The 20,050-nt window shown below is 49.1% G+C and overlaps 1 protein-coding gene across 3 annotated transcripts in view; it reads left to right on the top strand.

The window, feature by feature from the left end:
- Window positions 1-20,050, top strand: part of ARHGAP4 (Rho GTPase activating protein 4) — a 47,831-nt gene that overhangs the window by 1,951 nt on the left and 25,830 nt on the right. For all 3 annotated transcript variants that reach the window (XM_083718629.1, XM_083718631.1, XM_083718630.1), the window contains exons 2-3: window positions 16,354-16,549; window positions 19,679-19,841. In XM_083718629.1, the coding sequence (XP_083574755.1) occupies window positions 16,354-16,549; window positions 19,679-19,841 (359 nt within the window). The remainder of the gene's footprint in view (window positions 1-16,353; window positions 16,550-19,678; window positions 19,842-20,050) is intronic.

The raw sequence follows: 20,050 nt of genomic DNA, 5'->3' as shown, positions 1-20,050 counted from the left end.
TTAAATGCATGGTGCAGATGGGGCCTTGTCTCCCTTTCTGCCACTGGAAAATATACAAGGCGGAAGGCAGTGGTGGACCTACGCTTCTGGGGCCCTGAGGCTTGAAGTGTCATGGGGGCCCCTTTGCAACCAGCAACAAGGTCTGGGGAACCGCTGTTCTCTTCTTCAATGGGGTTGTTCCACGACAGGCCACCACACTTTACAATATCTGTGCTACCAACTCTCAAACTTTGGGATTGTTACAATATATACAACAAAAATTGATCAATTTTACTCAAATCAGTGAGCCTCAAATTAGATCTACTAGACCCCAAAATTTTAAGCAAGGGGACTAAAGTCACTTCTGGGGCCCTTCTGGGATTAGGGGTCCTGAAGCTTAAGCTTCATTAGTTCCATAACAGACCCGCCCCTGCCTAAAGGAGCTGCTTTGTCTTATGGCAGCAGCCTCTCCCTGCTACTAGGTCTAATTTCCTCTTTGAGTACCTCGCCAGACCTCTTGTTACCACTACTCCTATACCCCCAATGCTTTACAAAGCTGGGCACCATTCCCACGGTTGGTGCCTGCCCCACTCTGCCATTCTGCATCTTAGGTGAGCAAGAATGTTTCAAACTTCATACTGTAGTCAGGTGCTTTGAGCAAGAGAGAAGCTGAGGTTAAATATTCTGGAAAAACAAACCCCTCTCTCTCCTGCTAACAGAAACTGCCCTGCCAGGAAGCAAAATGTGGCACAGCTGTGCAGGGCTGGCCCAGGATGGTTGCTGCCTGAGGCAGAGCAAGAAATGGCTTAGCCCCCACAACCCACAAGTCAAGCTGCATAGGACCCAAGTCCAGTTCAGTTATTTGGCACCTGAGGTAAAAAACCCCCCTCCCAGGCAGCAAAAACACAACGCTCAATAAATGAAAGAACCAACAACTGCAAACCTTCCTTTCTGCCAGGCAAAGAAATAGTTCTGCTGCCGCCTCAGATATTATGTCAGGTTTTGGCTATTTTGATTTGACAAACTGACAGGTTTTTACTAAGATGGTCACTTCAGGGGGCTGTCATCATGGAGATGGACACCAAGCAGGGTGTGTGTGTGTGTGTGTGTGTGTGTGTGAGAGAGAGAGAGAGAGAGAGAGAGAGAGAGAGAGAGAGAGAGGCTGCCCTTTAGCTTCAGGAAGAGAAAAGGCTGAACCAGCCTGTTTTTAAATGCTGTGATCTAAATATCAGCTGAGGTGGAAGCTGGCAGGTGAACTTTGGTGGAGTTTATGCCCAACAGACATTATTATTAATTCCATACCCTGCCTGTCTGGGTGGGTTGCCCCAACCACTCTGGGTGGCTTCCATAATAAAACCAAACATTAAAACAAAATTGTTGTTTATTGTGTATTTATTAAGATGAGTTACTCCTCATCCTTCTATTGCAATCACAATATTCAAAGTGGCTTACAACTTTATTTTATTCTTTTTAAAAATAAGACCACAAATTTCAAGCAGGGCAATCAGTGAAACCTCTCCCTCTCTTAATAAGCCATGTTTTTATGAATGAGAGAGCAAATATTGTTTACCTGCGCTGATGCTGTGGGATACGGTGGGCTATAAATCTGACTGCAGGCCCTTGAACTTCTGACCTCTGCACTTGTCAGTGCAATCACACACACCCTTTCCCCCTCCCCTCCTCCGCCACCACCAGGGCCGACTGGTACAGATGCCTCCAAGAGGGGCTCAAAGCGCCTTCCGATCTTGTCTTTGGTACCAAGCCTCCAGCACCTCCACCTCTACACCATGTTCTCATGCAAGTATTAAGCCATACACAGTGGGGGTTGGACCTAGATCCCCCTAATTCCCCTCTCTGTCTCTCTCTCTCTCCAGCCAACTCATTCCCCTTTCCCCATTTCCCCAACTGAGCTTTCTCTCTTCCCTCTTGCTCATTGGGTTGAGTTCAGCTTCCAAGTTGTCAGTTCTGATTTTTCAGAGGCTTTTGTGAAGAGGGTTGGGGGAAGGGCTGCGGACCATTTCTCCATCCCCTTGCTGCTTTGCCTTGGCTTCTGCTGATAAAACTGGGAAACGAAGGGGTCTCTCTGTGCCCTTGCTTCCTTCTGCTAACCCAGCAGACTCCTAGCTGCCTTGGCCCTGCAGGGCTGCGAGCTTGAACTCTTGCGTCCTGAAGAGAGGATTGGGGGAGGTTCAGCCAACCCTCTTCCTTTTGTTCACTTTTGCTGTTTTATTCTTGTTTTGCTGCTTCCTCTACTTCATTGCGGCCCCTTTTCTCTGTCCAGGCTATGAAATACACCATGGGAAGAACATAAATGGGAATTAAGTAAAATCAAAATTCTGCACAATGGCAACCCAAATCCTTCATCAACAAAAGCTGAATCATGTATATATAGCAGCTGGGATGGCTCAGTGGGTAGAGCATGAGACTCTTAATCTCAGGGTCCTGGGTTTGAGCCCCACAGTGGGCAGAAGATTCCTGCATTGCAGGGGGTGGGATGAGATGACCCACATGGTCCCTTCCAGCTCTACAATTCTATGATTCCATGTCACCCAGATAGATTGTGGAAATTGAGAAATTATGCTGTATTACTCTTGTACTGCTGAATCCTGCAGTTATATACTGTATATAAAAACATTTTATGTAAATCTACCCTTGTTTTGGTAATCATGTGGAAAAGTGAGAATGATGCATCTCACTTACTTCCTGACCCCTAGAAAAATTATTCAGCCCACACTTTCAGGCACAACTTCACATTTGTGAGGAGTAGAAACTTGCTTTAAAAAAGCAGCAGGTCAGATTCCCAGGAAGCTTAATTGCCCCCTGATACCACAATCTGCATTGTTGCTGCTCTCATGCAGAACTGCATCACTGACCCAGTCCCCTTTACAGCACAAACTCCAGGTGTGGGCACATATGGCTGTCCAGAACCAAGGGGAGCCATGTTTTGTAAAGGAACAACTTTCTATGCAGATGAAGCCTTAAGCTGCTATCTTACTGAGATGATGTCAGCAAAACTTACTTGCCCACAAAAGTTTTTACTAGCCTGTTTGATCTCATATACCTGGTTAGCCATCTGCGTGTGAAGTGGAGTGGGGTATGTCTTCTAAACTATGAAAGCTTCTCTGCCAAGTCACCTGGAGCAAATTCTTACAAGCTGCAGGCAACTAGTAACATGGTTATTTACAAGCCTGCTGCCTCTGAGTAAATCAGTCAATTTCTTAGACCAGCCTTCTCCCACCCACCCTCCAGATATTTTGGACTACAATTCCCATCAGCCCCAGTCAGCAAAGCCAACAATCTGGGCTGATGGGATTTGTGGTCAAAAACACGTAGAGGGCACCAGGGTGGGGAAGCTGCCTTGGACAAAATTACCAAGGCCTGTAGTGCACCCAGCTTGGATGATCAGCAATTTGCCCATTATCCAGCATGGCTGGAGCACCTGCAAACCCTTTGTGTGAGATGCCTGCTGTCTAATGTGTATGTGAATCCGGTCTTGGGTGTTTGATTTTCGTTGTTGTGTATACTGTGTATATACGGACAATGACAATAAATTTATCTATCTATCTAACACTTGATGAATCAAACCAGTCATAGCTGTACTGTTTGTCTCAGAGCATCACTTCTTAGGCCCTGCAGTCTTTCAATACAGTGGTACCTCGGGTTACATACTCTTCAGGTTACAGGCGCCGCTAACCCAGAAATAGTACCTCGGGTTAAGAACTTTGCTTCAGGATGAGAACAGAAATCGTGCTCCGGTGGCGCAGCGGCAGCAGGAGGCCCCATTAGCTAAAGTGGTGCTTCAGCAGGTTAAGAACAGTTTCAGGTTAAGAACGGACCTCCGGAACAAATTAAGTACTTAACCCGAGGTACCACTGTATTAACTTTCTGCAAGCATGGTGGTTCTTGAGTCTGTTTGCAGCCGGCGATCAATGCCAAAGTACAAAACACACGCATGCTGTGAGATTTTTTGAGTGGTACACACTTGCCTGTATAAATTGAACCATTTCTGTTCCCAATGAATACAAATGGCCATGGAGAAATGATTGGATTCCCTTTTGCATACATTTTAATGCCATGATTTATATGCATGTGTGGCTTTCCTATTTGTGTTTTAATGTCTGGATACATGGGAGTTGCTCTCAGCTGAGCCAGTACAGTAGCGTTATGCATGTTCATATACCTTGGTGGATATATGTATATGCTCAAAGCCATGATTTTTGCTTGGCTTTGCATTTCTGGATACACCAGTGCTGCTACAGCTGTTTTACATGTGTTTATCACACATTTTTGTCTTTCTGTTTGCTGTTGTTTGGTTGGTGTTTATGGTTCCTCCTTTGTATGTGTCAAGTTTGAGTGTGTGGATCAACATTTAATGTCCTGCCAGGTATTCTAGAATGCAGTGACTGTCTGACCTGTTGCTAGATGGTTATTTTAAAAAAATACTTGGTATGTGGAAAATGCAAATACAATGATTGGGGTTCCCTATCTATTTTTGTAGGTACTGTATACTTTAATTGTTCTTTTAAAACTTCCACCCCCCAAATTAGCTTTCCATATGATGCTTTTACGAAGGTGGTTCTGCCATGAGGTTAGTGAGGTTTTTGTGAGAGAATTTGCCTGAAACAAAGCAGTAAATCACACACAGAGAGATGCGCGTCATGATGCATATAGTTGATATAGTTTGGTCTGTAGAAGCATATTTTTTAGACCAATGAAAAGTGAGCATGAGGTGTTCCCAAGCTGTTCGTATGCTCAGATAAACAATCAGAGCCTTGGAAAGGATCAGGCACAATGAAATCGTGTATGGGAGGGTTACAACATCATCTATAAAACCGAGGAGTGTGTACACAGGTCAGAAAGCTTGAATAAGCATACAGGTTTTAAAGAGCTGTTTAAATGCCATTACTGTCTCTGCTTCTTGAATTACCTGAAGGAGGGCATTCCAGAGGGTGGTAGCTACGACTTTTATCTTAACAAAGGCCCAATATTTTTTGTGTAAAAACTTGAGTGGGTTTTTCTGTCAGATTAATGAAATTTATTGAAATTTATTAGAGAAATTTATTATATCAAATATACCAATACAGAGCAGTTCTATACAGTACATCAACTACACCTGGGGTGGACAAGACATTTGCTCCTGTGGCTACACTGGTGGAACAACTGTCATATCCTATCTTCCCTCTGCCCGGGGGGGGGGGTGCGGGGGGGTGCGGAATGGCACAATCAGAAGACATGAAAGCCGTGTAAAAATGGCAGATCTGGTTCTCAGCATCCTTGGAAACATGACCATAGCCCACCAATTAGGGAATGTGCTGGAGATGATGCCCATGCGTCACCCATATGTGAAGGGAGCCAATTCATTCAATACTGGGACAGTGAGAGTTTCTTCCCCTTGTAAATAGAAGGGGCATGGTGTTGGAGTGGGCAGTTCCAGTCAGGACTGTGGCAAGGGCCCCTCCCCATGCTGTGGCCCTGATTCTGCTCCTCCCTCCACCCCAGAGTGTAGTTAGGTAATTTTAGATTCTAGACATAATGCTGAATTAGATGGTAATGTATATTACTTCACTGACTTAAAATGGGTAAGCCAGCTCTGCTGTGTTCAGGGGGCTGTTCTGCTCAGTGGGGCCCTGGATGTCTGTCCTCAATCCTGTCCTGATGGCACCAAACTGCCCCCCACAATGTGCTGTTAGTTAAAGTATTATGAACTACATAATGCCCAATGGTCCCATTTTATGCAGGACATCCCAGATTGACAGAAGCCTCCCCAGCCTCTGATCTCAATCCCAGATGTCCCATTTTGGCCAGAGCCCAGGACCAAAAGATGGGCTTTTTTTGGTCCCACCCTGTGGCATGAGCCAGTTGGCCCATACCAGAGTGTGGAAGAAAATAAGGGAAGCAATACCTACCTTGGCCCCGGGCATTACTGCTCTTCCTCTTCCTTCCATCTCAGCACTTCCGGAAGCTGATTTCTGGAAGTATGTCTGTGGCGCTGGCAGAGGGGGAGGAGGAGGCCATGGACAAAGGTACAATGGAGGAGGGTGGGTGACAGCAAGCAAGGGAGGCAACAAGTAGGTGAGGGATGGAGGTATCGAGAGGGTGGTGAGGTGCCTCGATTTGCCCTCAATGGCAAACTATAGTCACCGCTAATGTAATGCTTAGTCTGATCTTAGTTTAACACAGTGGTGTTTAATTTCTTGCCTGCAAGGAACCCTTTCTGTTATGTACTGAGTCGAATAGGATCCAAACTGCAGCAGTCTGATTGGTCCTAGAACAATAGGATTCAGAATGCAGCAGTCTGATTGGTCCTAGAACAATGCAGCAGTATGATTGGTTGGCAGGAACCACCCAATCATGCTCCAGATTGAAGTGAATCCACAACCTGATTGGTTTACAGTACAATTCCGGAATTAGCCAATCATGTGCAGCCCATTGTGTAAATAATGTATATAAGGCAGATACTTTGAGGGGACTTTCATTCATTCCTCCTCACCACTATGAGCTGAATAAAGAGCATGAAATCACTTTGCAACTCCGAGTATATTTCACTGGCGACGAAGGTGGGATCCCGCTGAGCTGACTGCCACACACAGCACCGCAGCACCGCCACCTGCCACACTGCTGCCTCGCACCGTGTATCCAGGCTTCAGCTCCGGGACACAAGGAACTCAGAATGGCAACTGACAGCAGCTTCTCGCCTTTCAACCCAGCATCTGGAGACTGGGAAGCGTACGCCTCCCGTTTCACCTTCCTCCTAGAAGCCAAAGGGGTCACCGATGATGAAGACGCCAAGAAGAGGGCAATATTCTTCAGCGTCTGCGGAGAGGAGACATTTGAAATCGCCCGGGCTCTCCTTGTGCCTGAAGACGTGGCTACTGTTCCATACAAAACAATAATGGAACAGCTGAAGGGGCACTTTTCGCCACAGCCCTCAGTGGTGGCTCGTCGAAATGCCTTCTACGCAAAGCGGCAAGCCCCTGGGGAAACCATAACTGGGTTTGTGACCTCTCTCCGCCAAGCCGCCCGGTTCTGCAACTTCTCAGAGCTGGAGAACATGCTTCGTGACCGCCTCGTCGGTGGCCTGAGGGATGAGAGGCTGCAACGACGCCTCTACGCTAAGAAGAACCTAACGTTCCAGGTCGCTCTGGAGGAGGCCCTGGCAACGGAAGCTGCCGAGAGGTCGACACAAGAGGCACGGCCGAGCCAGCCGTCCCAACCGAGGGTCCACCATGAAGACCTCACCGACGACTCAGGATCTGACAGGGAGGAGGTGCACCGAGTACAGCAGCGCACTCAAGCAGCCCACATACCACAGCTGCCTCGACGAGAAGGAGGGAACTGCGCAAGCTGTGGAGAAAGTCATGAGAGGAGGACCTGCCGTTTCCGCAATGCAGAGTGCAGACAGTGCAGAAAATCGGGACACATCGCCCGGGTGTGTCGGGCTCGGCCCACCCGACGCCAGGCATCAGACGACCAATCCAAGAGCCCCAGGTCCCGGGGCCCAACGCACCAAGGCAACTCGACGGAGCTCACGGACTTCCAGGGATTCCTGGCGTCACCCCCTTCTTCGATGATGTGTTGATTGCCGGGCCCACACCAGAGGAGTTTGAGGACCGCCTCCGCACCGTTCTGCACCGTTTCCAGACAGCGGGTCTCAAGGTAAAGCGGGAAAAATGTCTACTAGGAGTGCCCCAGGTGGACTTTCTGGGATTCATGGTGGACGCAGAAGGGGTCCACCCGACTGGGGACAAGGTACGGGCCATTTGTGATGCCCCAGCGCCCAAAAACAAGACTGAACTTCAGGCCTTCTTGGGACTATTGAACTTTTACCATTCCTTCCTTCCCCACAAGGCGGCGGTAGCGGAGCCCCTACACAGACTCCTGGACAAGTGGGCCCCTTGGGTGTGGGGCCAGCGCCAGGAGGCCGCATTCCAGGCAGTCAAGGACTTGCTTGTCTCAAACTCGGTCTTGGCACACTTCGACGAGAGGCTGCCGGTGGTGCTAGCATGCGACGCCTCACCCTATGGCATTGGCGCTGTCCTGGGACACCAACTCCCAGATGGAAGAGAGGTACCGGTGGCATACTTTTCCCAGACACTCAACGCAACTGAGCGGAACTACTCACAAATCGACAAGGAGGGCCTGGCAATCGTGAAGGGAGTAAAAAAATTCCATGATTTCTTGTACGGGCGGCCCTTCACCGTGGTGACTGACCACAAACCGTTGCTTGGCTTGTTTGCCCCCGAAAAGCAGACCCCCCAAGTGCTGTCTCCTCGTGTCCTCAGGTGGTCAATTTTCCTTGCCAGCTACCAGTATGCACTGATTCACCGCCCTGGGAAGGCGATGGGCCATGCGGACGCCCTCAGCAGGCTACCACTACCAGAAACAGGCCCCGACCCGGCACCTGCACAAGAGGTTATGAGCCTGGAGCTGCTTCCCGACCGCCCCATTCAGGCACAAGAAGTTGCACACCATTCCAAGAAAGATAGGGTCATCTCCCGGGTCCTGGACTGGGTGTGGAGGGGATGGCCCAGCAGCAGCCCCGGGCCAGAATTCGCCAGCTACACAACCCGCAAACATGAACTGTCGGCCCACAAGGGGTGCCTGTTATGGGGAAGCAGGGTCGTTGTTCCCCAGCCCCTCCGCAAAAGGGTCCTCACAGCCCTACACGAGACACACCCAGGGGTAGTAAGAATGAAGGCCCTTGCCAGGAGTTATGTGTGGTGGCCGGGGATTGACGGAGAGATAGAGGCCTGGGTCAAACACTGCCAGGCCTGCCAAGAATCCCGCCCAGATCCCCCAAGGGCCCCAGTCCAGTCCTGGGAGTCCGCCCGAGCACCATGGTCACGCCTGCATGTGGACTTCGCTGGCCCCTTTCAGGGGAAAACATTCTTCATAGTGGTGGACTCCTACACCAAATGGCTGGAAGTCGCACTGGTACCGTCCACTTCTACATCCGCAGCCATCCGGGTACTACGCAGGCTGTTTGCAACCCATGGGCTCCCTGACACTCTTGTCTCAGACAACGGGACTACATTTACGTCAGGAGAATTCCAAACCTTCACAGCGCAGAACGCCATCCGCCACATCCGTTCGGCGCCATTCCACCCTGCCACCAATGGCCAAGCAGAACGCATGGTGCGGACCACCAAGGACACCCTTCGCCGCATGACGCAAGGGGATTGGGAGTACCGCCTTGCCACATTCCTTCTAGCACAGCACAGCACCCCCAGCTCAACGACTGGCCGGAGCCCCGCTGAACTACTAATGGGTCGGCGCCTTGCAATCAGATTGGACCGCCTTCACCCCGATAGAGCTCAGGATGAGGTAGTGGTGGGGGAAGGCGGGAACCCCCGGACCTTCGAGGCCCAGGACCCAGTGTACGCAAAGAATTTTGGGGCAGGCCCTGCATGGGTACCTGCCACAGTCACCAGGGTCACTGGCCCCGTGTCGTACGAGGTGCTAACGGATGGGGGGCAATGCTGGCGCCGCCACTGTGACCAGATACGGCGACGATTCCCGGGAGAAAACCAGGAGGAGGAGGACAGGTCAGAGGAGTCCCAGGGGAACAGTGGGGCAGTGAGGCCCATAGAGCAGCAGGGGCCAGCAGGAGAGGCAGAACCAGTAAATACAGAGAGGTCCCGGGACGCCGAAAGGACACCGGAACCAGAACCACGACTGAGCGAGCCGGTGGCGCCAGACCAAACAGCCCCATCACAGCCAGCATCCTTGGAACACGAGCCAGAACCTGAACCCCGGACCAGGGAACACCCCAGGCCGCAACGCACACGTAGGCCACCAGCGTACCTTGAGGACTATGAATGCGACCTCCCGGGCAGGACTGGAACTTAGAGGGGAGGGGTGTTATGTACTGAGTCGAATAGGATCCAAACTGCAGCAGTCTGATTGGTCCTAGAACAATAGGATTCAGAATGCAGCAGTCTGATTGGTCCTAGAACAATGCAGCAGTATGATTGGTTGGCAGGAACCACCCAATCATGCTCCAGATTGAAGTGAATCCACAACCTGATTGGTTTACAGTACAATTCCGGAATTAGCCAATCATGTGCAGCCCATTGTGTAAATAATGTATATAAGGCAGATACTTTGAGGGGACTTTCATTCATTCCTCCTCACCACTATGAGCTGAATAAAGAGCATGAAATCACTTTGCAACTCCGAGTATATTTCACTTTCCTTGCCTGCCAAGGACTCTCATTGTGTTGAAAAGATTTTTCAGACAAGTTCAATGGTGCATTTTCAGATCACGAAGGGAGCTCCTGAAGTTTTATGGCCTCACATGAGCACAGAATGCTCAGTGCTCTTCTTCCCTGTGTCCATGTGCTGCAGAGAAGTTACTAGTGCTAATGGCATGCAAGGTTGTCCATCATTCCTGGTCCATCACTACTGCCCCTTCCCCTGCTCTCCTGGGATTAATATGAACCAGGGATCAGCCCCTGAACATGTATGAAATAAGTATATGCATATGTATGTATAAGTATGTTCAGAATGCATTTTCCTGGTCACTAAGTAACATAAAATCCCTGCATATGAACTTGGAATTATGAGAATAGGACTCTTAATTGGTGACATTAACCTGGTAATTACCGTATTTTTCGCACCATAACTGTTATGTAGTGAAGTTTCACCCTGGGCCAGCAGGGGGATACTGTATATAGTTTTCACTCAGGTCTGTAGATAGTTTTCACTCAGGTCCACGTCAGTTATTTTAGGCGGGAACTCTGGGCTGTTGTTGCTACAATGTTGACAGCCGGCTGCCTATAAAAGCAGGCCGGCTGAGCTGTTTGCAGTCAGTTCTATTCCAGCTTACAAAATAAAGAGCTACTTGGAGAAGTCGCTGTGTCGTCTACTATGTCAACCCACAACTTAACACTGGCGACGAAGGTGGGATCGATGGACATCAGAGCACAGCCAGATGCGGCCATCCTCTGAACTGAGCTGAATCACTGAGCTGAATCACAGAGCGAAATCACTGAGCGAAATCACTGGACAGAACCAATTCAGAGCTGACTGTTCTGGCTAGAGCACGGTGTTCCATCCATCGCCCTTCACGCCGGCATCGGAATCATGGCTTCACTTGTGCCTCTACCGCCGTTTGCGCCAGCCTCTGAATCATGGGACTCCTACCTCGCTCGGTTCGACTGCTACCTCCAAGCCAACGAGCTGACAGCAGTATCAAAGGATCGGAAGCGGGGCCTATTCCTCAGCCTCTGTGGGCCTGAGGTGTTTGAGACGGCCCGAGCATTGGTTGCGCCTGAAGCAGTCCAGGCAACACCATGGGACACGATCCAAGAGAAGCTCCGCAACCACTACGCACCAAAGCCGTCCAAGATTGCTGCCCGCCATGCGTTCTACCACCGGAACCAGGCAGAGGGGGAGTCAATCAACAACTACACCACCGCCCTGCGACAGGCTGCAATGCACTGTGAGTTCCGAGACTTAGACGATGCCCTGATGGATCGAATCGTCTGCGGGGTCCGGGACATCCATCTGCAATGGCGTCTCCTTGCCAAGCCAGACCTCACGCTGCAGAAAGCCATTGAGGAGAGGAGGCTGTGGCCTCAGAAGCTGCTGAACGCTCCGCCCAGGAGATCCGCAAGTCCAGCAGCCCGTGTCTTGCTAGGGAGCCAGTTCCGGTGCATCATGAAGAGGCCAGCAGTGATGAGGCATCCTCCAGTGAAGACAATGACGTGCACCAGACAAAGCGGGAGCGCAGGAAGTTCCAACAGAAGTCCAAGGGCCAACCGGAATGTGCCGGCTGCGGAGGCAACCATTCCCGTGCCAAGTGTCGATTCAGAGACGCCATCTGTAGGAAGTGTTCCAGAAGGGGCCACATCGCTAAGGTCTGCCGATCGGCTCCGTCTGACACCCCCCCTTCATCGACTCGCAAGTCCAAGTCTTCACTCCAGTCTGCCAAGGAAAGTTGTTTCGCTCTCACCAACTGCCGCTGCCCGTCTGGAACCACGATTGGCCAAACCGACTCGCCTACGCGACGCAAGCTGAACGTCACGGTGCTCATTGAAGGAGCTCCATGTGACATGGAGATCGACACCGGGTCTGCCCTGTCCATCGTGTCATGGAGCACCATCAAAAGACTGGTACCCAGAGTGTCCAAAAGGCAACTCGACTCTCACCGCGTACACCTGAGAGACTACCAGGGAAACGACATTCCCGTGGTAGGCGTTGGCCGGTTCCGGATCGCCTTCAAGGATTTTTCGGGCCTGCTCCGGTTGGTGGTGGTCGAAGGTCAGCGGCCAAGCCTCCTAGGGCTAGACTGGTTTGATGCCCTCGGCCTGGAAGTCACCGGCATCAACTGCATCTCTAACGCAGAGACTGAGGGTCTGGTCAAAGACTTTGCCGAGGTTTTTGACGGCACCTTGGGGCAATATACAGGTACGCCCATCTCCTTTAGCCTTGATCCACAAGTCGCCCCCATCAAGCTAAAGCCACGCCGGGTTCCCTTTGCTCTCAAGGCTAAGGTGGATGAACAACTGGACAAACTGATCGCCCAATGAGTTTTGGAGCCGGTTGACCACGCCAAGTGGGAAACCCCCATCGTCACGCCTGTCAAGCCAGATGGGTCGGTGAGAATCTGCGCTGACTACAAGTGCACGATCAACAAGGCACTTCAGCAGCACGCTTATCCGGTTCCTGTTGTCCAACACCTGCTGCATTCCCTGGGTGAGGGTAAGGTCTTCGCTAAGCTGGACCTTGCCCAAGCCTATCAACAACTGCCGGTCGATGATGCCACTGCTGAAGCCCAGACGATCGTCACCCACCGGGGGGCATTCCGTTGCCACCGGTTGCAGTTTGGGGTGAGTGTGGCTCCTGGCATCTTCCAAAGCCTTATGGAGCGTCTCCTGCAAGGGCTTCCGGGCGTGGTACCATATTTTGATGACGTCTTGGTGTCTGCAGACTCACACCAGCAGCTGTTCGAGCGCCTCCGTGCCGTGCTGACCAGGTTCCAAGAGGCCGGGCTCAAGGTAAAGGGGGAGAAGTGCCAGATCGCCGTTCCACAGGTAGAGTTCCTGGGCTATCTTATCGATGCCTCCGGCCTTCACCCGACCACATCCAAGATCCGCGCTATCCAGCAGGCCCCCACCCCAAAGAACAAGACGGAGTTGCAGGCGTTCCTGGGGCTGCTGAACTTTTATAACATCTTCCTGCCCCACAAAGCCACAGTGGCTGAGCCTCTTCACCGACTCCTTAGCACTAAGACGCCTTGGGCCTGGGGTCATCGGGAGACGGCGGCCTTCAACGCGGTCAAGGCTCTCCTTTCATCAGACAGTGTGCTGGTACAGTACAGTGAATCCAGGCCGCTGGTCCTTGCCTGCGCACCTGGACCGGGGAGACTGGCATGAGCGGGTCGCCGAATACTTGTTCGTGCAACACATCACCCCTCATGCGGCCACAGGGAGGAGTCCTGCTGAACTGCTTATGGGCCGCCGCCTCAGGTCGCCGCTCGACCGGCTACACCCGGACTTTGCCGTGGCTGAACCCCCAGGCTGTGCCAACGCGCCACGGTCATTTGTCCCAGGAAACCAGGTCTTTGCCCGGAACTATGTGGGGGACATTCCTTGGGTGCCAGCCACAGTAGTGGGAGTCACTGGACCTCGCTCGTACCAGGTGGCACTCGAAGACGGACGCTTGTGGCGACGGCACATTGACCAGCTTAGGCACAGGGTTGGGGACTTGGACACTACCGAAGTGCCCCCAACTTCGCTTGCGGCTCCAGAAGAGACACGTACAGATGGCGAGGCCCCACCTACACCTCCCTCGCAAACTGCCAGCGTGGAGCCAAACCAAGCCGCTTCAGAGGGTCTGCCAGACTTACCACAGACTCAGACTACTCCACTTGCGGAGGCTCCACCCACAGCAGCGGATCCAGGGGATTTGGTTCCAACGCCACCTAGGGTCGCACCACAGCCTCAGCAAGAACTGTGTGGCCCTTCGGACTTGGCTACCAGTCCCCGGCGGTCTGGCAGAGTTCCCAAGCGCCCAACTTATTTAAAGGACTATGTTGTTGGACATGTATCACTGTTGGTCTAAGTATGGGAAATGTAACCGATATGCTTTTGTGCCTAATTGAACCATTACGCGTAGTGCTGTATATAAGGAAACCATTACGATTGTAACTAACACCTTATCTCGGTGGGGAGGGGTGTTATATAGTGAAGTTTCACCCTGGGCCAGCAGGGGGATACTGTATATAGTTTTCACTCAGGTCTGTAGATAGTTTTCACTCAGGTCCACGTCAGTTATTTTAGGCGGGAACTCTGGGATGTTGTTGCTACAATGTTGACAGCTGGCTGCCTATAAAAGCAGGCCGGCTGAGCTGTTTGCAGTCAGTTCTATTCCAGCTTACAAAATAAAGAGCTACTTGGAGAAGTCGCTGTGTCGTCTACTATGTCAACCCACAACTTAACAATAACACTCACTTTTTTCCTCCTAGAAAGTAAGGGGAATTGTCTATGCGTGTTATGGAGGGAATGCCTACGGGTGGCATGCCTACGGATTTTCCTCCTCTAAAAACTACGTGCGTGTTATGGTCGGGTGTGTGTTATAGAGCGAAAAATACGGTAATTGTTGCCTCGTTTTCTATTCTCTCCCCTCCCCCACAAAAAAGTTTGCCTTCTCTTTAATCCTTCTGCTGGCAAAAGTTTTAAAACTAGTAGTAACATTTCATTTTTTATATTGATGCTATCTCTAAAAATGTAGGTGCCGTCAAGAGAGCTAACATTGTTTTGAAGACGCAAATCGTTAGGAGCTGAACGTGTTTGCAGCTGACTTTCTTTGCACATCATCACTAGGTGTAGTAGCGGAAAGGTTTTGGTGTATGTTTAGCTTAAATTTGCCAACATACACTGAGGTGTTAGAGAACTTTCCTATCTGGTCTGTATCATTATTTAACTTTCCAACCAAGCTGGCACTTTGGGTAGAGTTAGGAAAGTGAGGGTATGAATATGTGCCTCTGTTTGGAGAGTTGAGTGCCTATGTGAGCGTGGGCGAGAGAGGGAGAATATGAGTGTGAAAGCATGCATGCACACATGTCCTCAGGCCAAATAGAGCTGGCAGGGTTCCTCACCTGCACATCTAGGGATATATGCTTCCTCATGTGAGGTGTGAGCGCTCTTGCCTGGACCTTTTCCCAACCTTGGCTTTTGTACGTGTTCATTTGAGCAAGGAGGGGAACTTCTGATCTGTTCCAGGCCTAAGTCATTAGGAGTCACTCATACCAGATATTATGCACATGAGAAGCAAATCTCGTTTGCTCTGTTATACTCGGCAGGCAGGTACAGCAAACCGTGGTGTTTCTATCTTAATCAGAGACGTGATTTTCTAAAAATATGTATGTTAGGTTCATCGATACATGTTTAATAGTTTCATAGCAACCTAAACAAAACTTGGTGCTAAAATTATAATCATAGTAAAATATATAGGGTTGCCATATTTTGAAGAGCAAAAAGAGGCCACATTTGCCAGCTTCTACTTAATCCATAATTCAGTTACGCATATACAGCTTAGAACTGCTTATAACCAGATTCTAAACACATTGGTCACAATTTGGCATCTCAGAATCAGAACAGGGCTCTGGAATAAGCTAATACATATTATTATCATTATTATTATTATTTATATCCTGCCTTTATTCAGGACTCCAAGCAGCTTACACAGATAAAACAGCACAAGCTAAAAGAAAGCTCATGCCATAATTAAAGTGTTAGTCTTCAAGATGCTGTAAAATCATAATCACCCACGTGTCATTAATATAACTGTTACAAAAGGTGAATAATTGTTTTATTAATCCCATGTGGGTAATTTTGATTTTTTGAGTGAAAAAAATATGAAAAATCATATTTAAATTTGTTAAATTGTAATGATTTTCAGCCCAAAGTTACAGTTAACAAATTTCACTAATGTGATTTTGTGAAATTACGGTGTTTATTGGAGCCTCAATTTAATTAGATTGAAATCACCTCCATAAAACAAGTTATTTCTAACTTTTCTTATTTAATTCTAATACTGAATCTGTGGTTCTAATTTAAATAGCAATCAACAGCAATAAATAACAATATGGGGGAGGCTTACAAAATGTGGTTCACACTGGGCATAATTATGTTTACTTACAGCATGGTTTCCTATTCACTTTCCAAACTGCAATAAATCTGATTCTTTTGGAAAGTCATGCTAGAGTAACAGAGTGCTTTGACCCATTTTAACTGTGAAAGCGTAAAGTTCCAGGAGGCTTGAATCCTTTCCACAAACCAGCGGCAGTCTGGATGTGCCCAAAGAGCGTTTGAGAACCCTGTATCCTAGAGCAGTTCAGATGCTGATAGCTTTGCTCCTCTCTTTCAGAAATGCGCTGGCAGATGGGGGAGCAAGTCCGAGGTCTGGACTCCCAGGCTGAGAGTCGGCAGCAGTTGCTCCAAGATGTGGCCGACTTCTTGCGCCGGAAGGCGGAGGTGGAGCAAGAGTATTCCCGGGGACTGGAGAAGCTGTCAGAGCGCTTCTCGGCTAAGATTCGTGGTTCCAAGGAACACCAGAACTTCAGGTGGAGACGGGTATATGCTGGCAGAGGAGGTCCCAGGACAATGATGGTGGGGGAATTGCGGAGGTGGTTGGGGGGCAGGAGCTGAGGACAGGACTACTGGAATACTAAGTTCTAAGAACTGAAGTTATTATAACTTTCCTTTGAGAAGACATGAGGCATTCTGCACTGACAACACATCAAGGAATGCCTGAATTAGCCTTTGTCTGAGTGATTGTTTTATCATTTTAAAATGTGTTCTTAAAACTGTTTCTGGTGGGGGTGAGCAATGGAGGAAGATACTGGCAAATGCGCAGCTTATTTTCACTTCAGTTTCTTAAGCTAATTGTATAGGTGTTCCAGCTTAGGTCTTAATATTTGGGTTCTTAAACAAGGTGGCACTTTTTGTCAGTTTCTCAGCCTTCTATAAATCTCATCTCTTCGGCTCCTCTAGCAGTGTAACAGGCCCAGGAGGTCATCACATCCCTTCCAACTGGTTTGGGATTTTCCTCTTTCTAGAAGACCTCTAGCCTTCTTACTGGATGGAGACCCAAGTAGAGTGTTCCCTCATACCTTTTCTTCTCCTGTCCCCAGTTCAGCTTCCTAGTTTTTCTCTTTTCTTGTTTGTATACTCCACTCATTGTCTTTTGATCTTCCTTCTCTGGATATTGATGTTTTCCTCAGAGTGAATCTTACACAGTTCAAGAGCTAAACTCCTAACCAGCTGAATGCCAAGAATGGCATCTCTCCATTCTCCGCTGGGACTCTGCCCCCCCCAGCTACCTGTACCTGCAGCCAACCAGAGAGAGGCTCCAGACAGCATTTTGGTGGAATTCTGAGGCATTGCATCACCAAACTCTGGTCTGGCTGAGTTTCCCGTCACATCATCATATGAAACACTGTTTCTGTTCCACTGCAGTTCAGTTTCTGCAAAAACCTACAATATTCTTCTCACTGCAGAATTAACTGACATAATTAATTACATAAATTACACAAATTATGTAAATTACATTGTTGTTATGTTATTCTACCCCGTTTGTTACAATGCAAAAGAATAATGTAATCGATTACAAATCATTTGCACACTGAAGGCAACAACAGCATTTCTGTTTTTGTTGGAATTCCCTGACATCCTTATTTTTTATATAGCCATATTTACAACAAAGAACCAAAAGATCACATTCATCATGATACTTCCAGGTTACCCCATTACTGTGCTGATGCATAATTGGTCCCATGCCACCACAGCAACATCATCCCCACCCTTTGAGAGAGAACTCGGATCCTGCATAGTTAACAAGCAGCTCCTGCAGAGCAGATGGCCAAATCTTTTCACTCTGATGAGGCAACAGAAAGTGGAACAGGAACTCAGTGTTTGGCATTCTGTGAAAAGTTATACTTGTTAACATCACATGGTATATGGTGGGAGTGAGACGAACATATATTAGTTTTACACTTCTTAGACCACTATGGCTGCCGCCAGTGAATCCTGGAAATTGTAGTTTAGGAAGGGTGCTGATAATTCTGTTACTGATTTGCAAGTGCCCTGGATTTTGGGACTGACAGCCAAACCAGTTTTTAGCTTGTGGTGTAGGTATGTCTGAGGAGCAGCTGACCAGTGAATTGTGTGACATTGTGTGTGCCTCTCCTTATCAGACTTGGAACTTGAACTACAAGTTCATAAGGCACAGCAAAGCTGTAGGACACATGGCTGGCCATAAACTGCAGTTCCAACAACTGACACATGACCTGTGCTTTCTTTTTGAAGAGCAGGGCAGGCTTGACTTGAGACTAGCCAAGCAAGGGGCATTCCTTTGAGTAGGCTGAGCACAGTGTGTCTGTTCACACTGGCACAGTCCCCTCTGCATCTTCAGAAACAGCTCACTGTCAGAGCTATCCCCAGGTGCCTCCCCTTAGGAGGAAGGCTCTCGTCTTTATTGACAGTGAGTGGTGCCAGAGACAGGGCCAAAGCCTTGCAAGGTAATGCTTGGGGTATCTGATGGCACTGGGGAGGGCTGTTGTTCTGGCAATACACTTGCTTCTTCCCTCAGGTCTACACCACTGGGACCCTCTTCAGGGTCCAAGTCCTCCTGTGAGTTTTGACCATGGCCTCCTAGCCTGTTGGGCTCCTTCCAGGATCAGAGACCTCCAGCTTCCCAAGCTCCTTCTACACTTCCTCCTCATTGACCAGTCCATCAGGATGTTTGCATGAAGCTCAAGAGTGAAATGTGTGCTCGGGGGTGAATCAAGTAGTGATCAGTGGTGACAAAATGAATAGTGATAATCCATTCAAAATATTATTGGAAATACCCTGCTAGGACAACAGGAGACCATTATGTAACTTACAGTTTACAGAGTGTCATCACTGCACATGACAGCAGCTATTTATTTAAAACATTTGTATCCAATAAGGCTTTCATAAATATTTTTAAAGCAAAAGGCCATGCAAAGACAATCAAAGGGTGGATGGGCCTGTCAATCTGGGAGGGTAGCCCATCTAGAAGAAGGAAAACGCTGATCATAAACCTCTACTGCCTTGCAAGATATCTTTGGGAGAAGAAAAGGCTAAGGAGTAAACCCTACACAGATCTGGAGTAGAGGCCCCAAGATGGTTGGATGGTGCCTTGTACACCTCCTTCCGTCAACTCCTGCAGCCAAGCTTCTGCCAAATGTATTGCTCTGCTTTCCTTTGGACGATGTCAGCAAGGCCGAGAGGGGAGTCTTGACATCTGGTCAGTTCAGGACCTCCATGCACACTGCCCTGGCTTGTGCCCTGGGGAGGTCACTTTGGTGCTGCTAACACAGTGGTTTGATTTCACCCCTGGAGGCACACTCCATTGTCTCTTGAGGCAGACGGATGCCAACAAGTGAAAAAGGAGACATAAGTAAAAGATAGGTCAATGCCCTGGAAAGTTTACAACAGGGATGGGAGAGCCCATGACCCTCCACTTGTTGCTGGACTCCATTCTCCATCATCTCTGACCATCATCTACATCCCTGAAGGGTCACACAAGTTCCCCATCCCTGGCTTACAGTTCAAACAAAACAAAATAAAAAGAACCAGAGGCTTAGGAGAGACCAGGAGAAGGCACAATAGAGGTGGGTAGTTCATCTAGTCAAAGATTAAAAAGCATCTCTGCTTTTTCCCTGCAGGAAGGACCAAAATCTCCCATCCCCTCTGAATTGTTGGTATACGATTCTCAACCAGACGCGGCAGGCAAGCCGGGATCACGGAGCACTGAGTGAAATCTACACTGGCCACTTGGCACTGCGGTTGGTGCACATCAGTGAAGATGTTGGGAGGCTGGCTCGGAAGGTAGGTAGTCTGGATGATAGAAGGGCAGGTTCCTGATAAGGAAAGAAAAAACGAGCTGTTTCCCAGGATGCCAGGCCTAAAATAATGTGCCATGTGGTGGCAGCTGCTGGGAATTTAGCCCCTGCTGAAGCCACACTTTGTCCTCAGCCAGCTATTTTGTTTGCTTTAAAATGGAAATGTCTTAGAAGAAAGCCTCTCTGTGGGTCTTC

Source organism: Podarcis gaigeae (assembly GCF_964106915.1).
Source record: "Podarcis gaigeae genome assembly, chromosome: 17".
In the NCBI taxonomy this organism is placed as follows: Eukaryota; Metazoa; Chordata; class Lepidosauria; order Squamata; family Lacertidae; genus Podarcis; species Podarcis gaigeae.
Note: the sequence above shows the minus strand (reverse complement) of the source record. Positions and strands in the feature narration are given on the sequence as shown.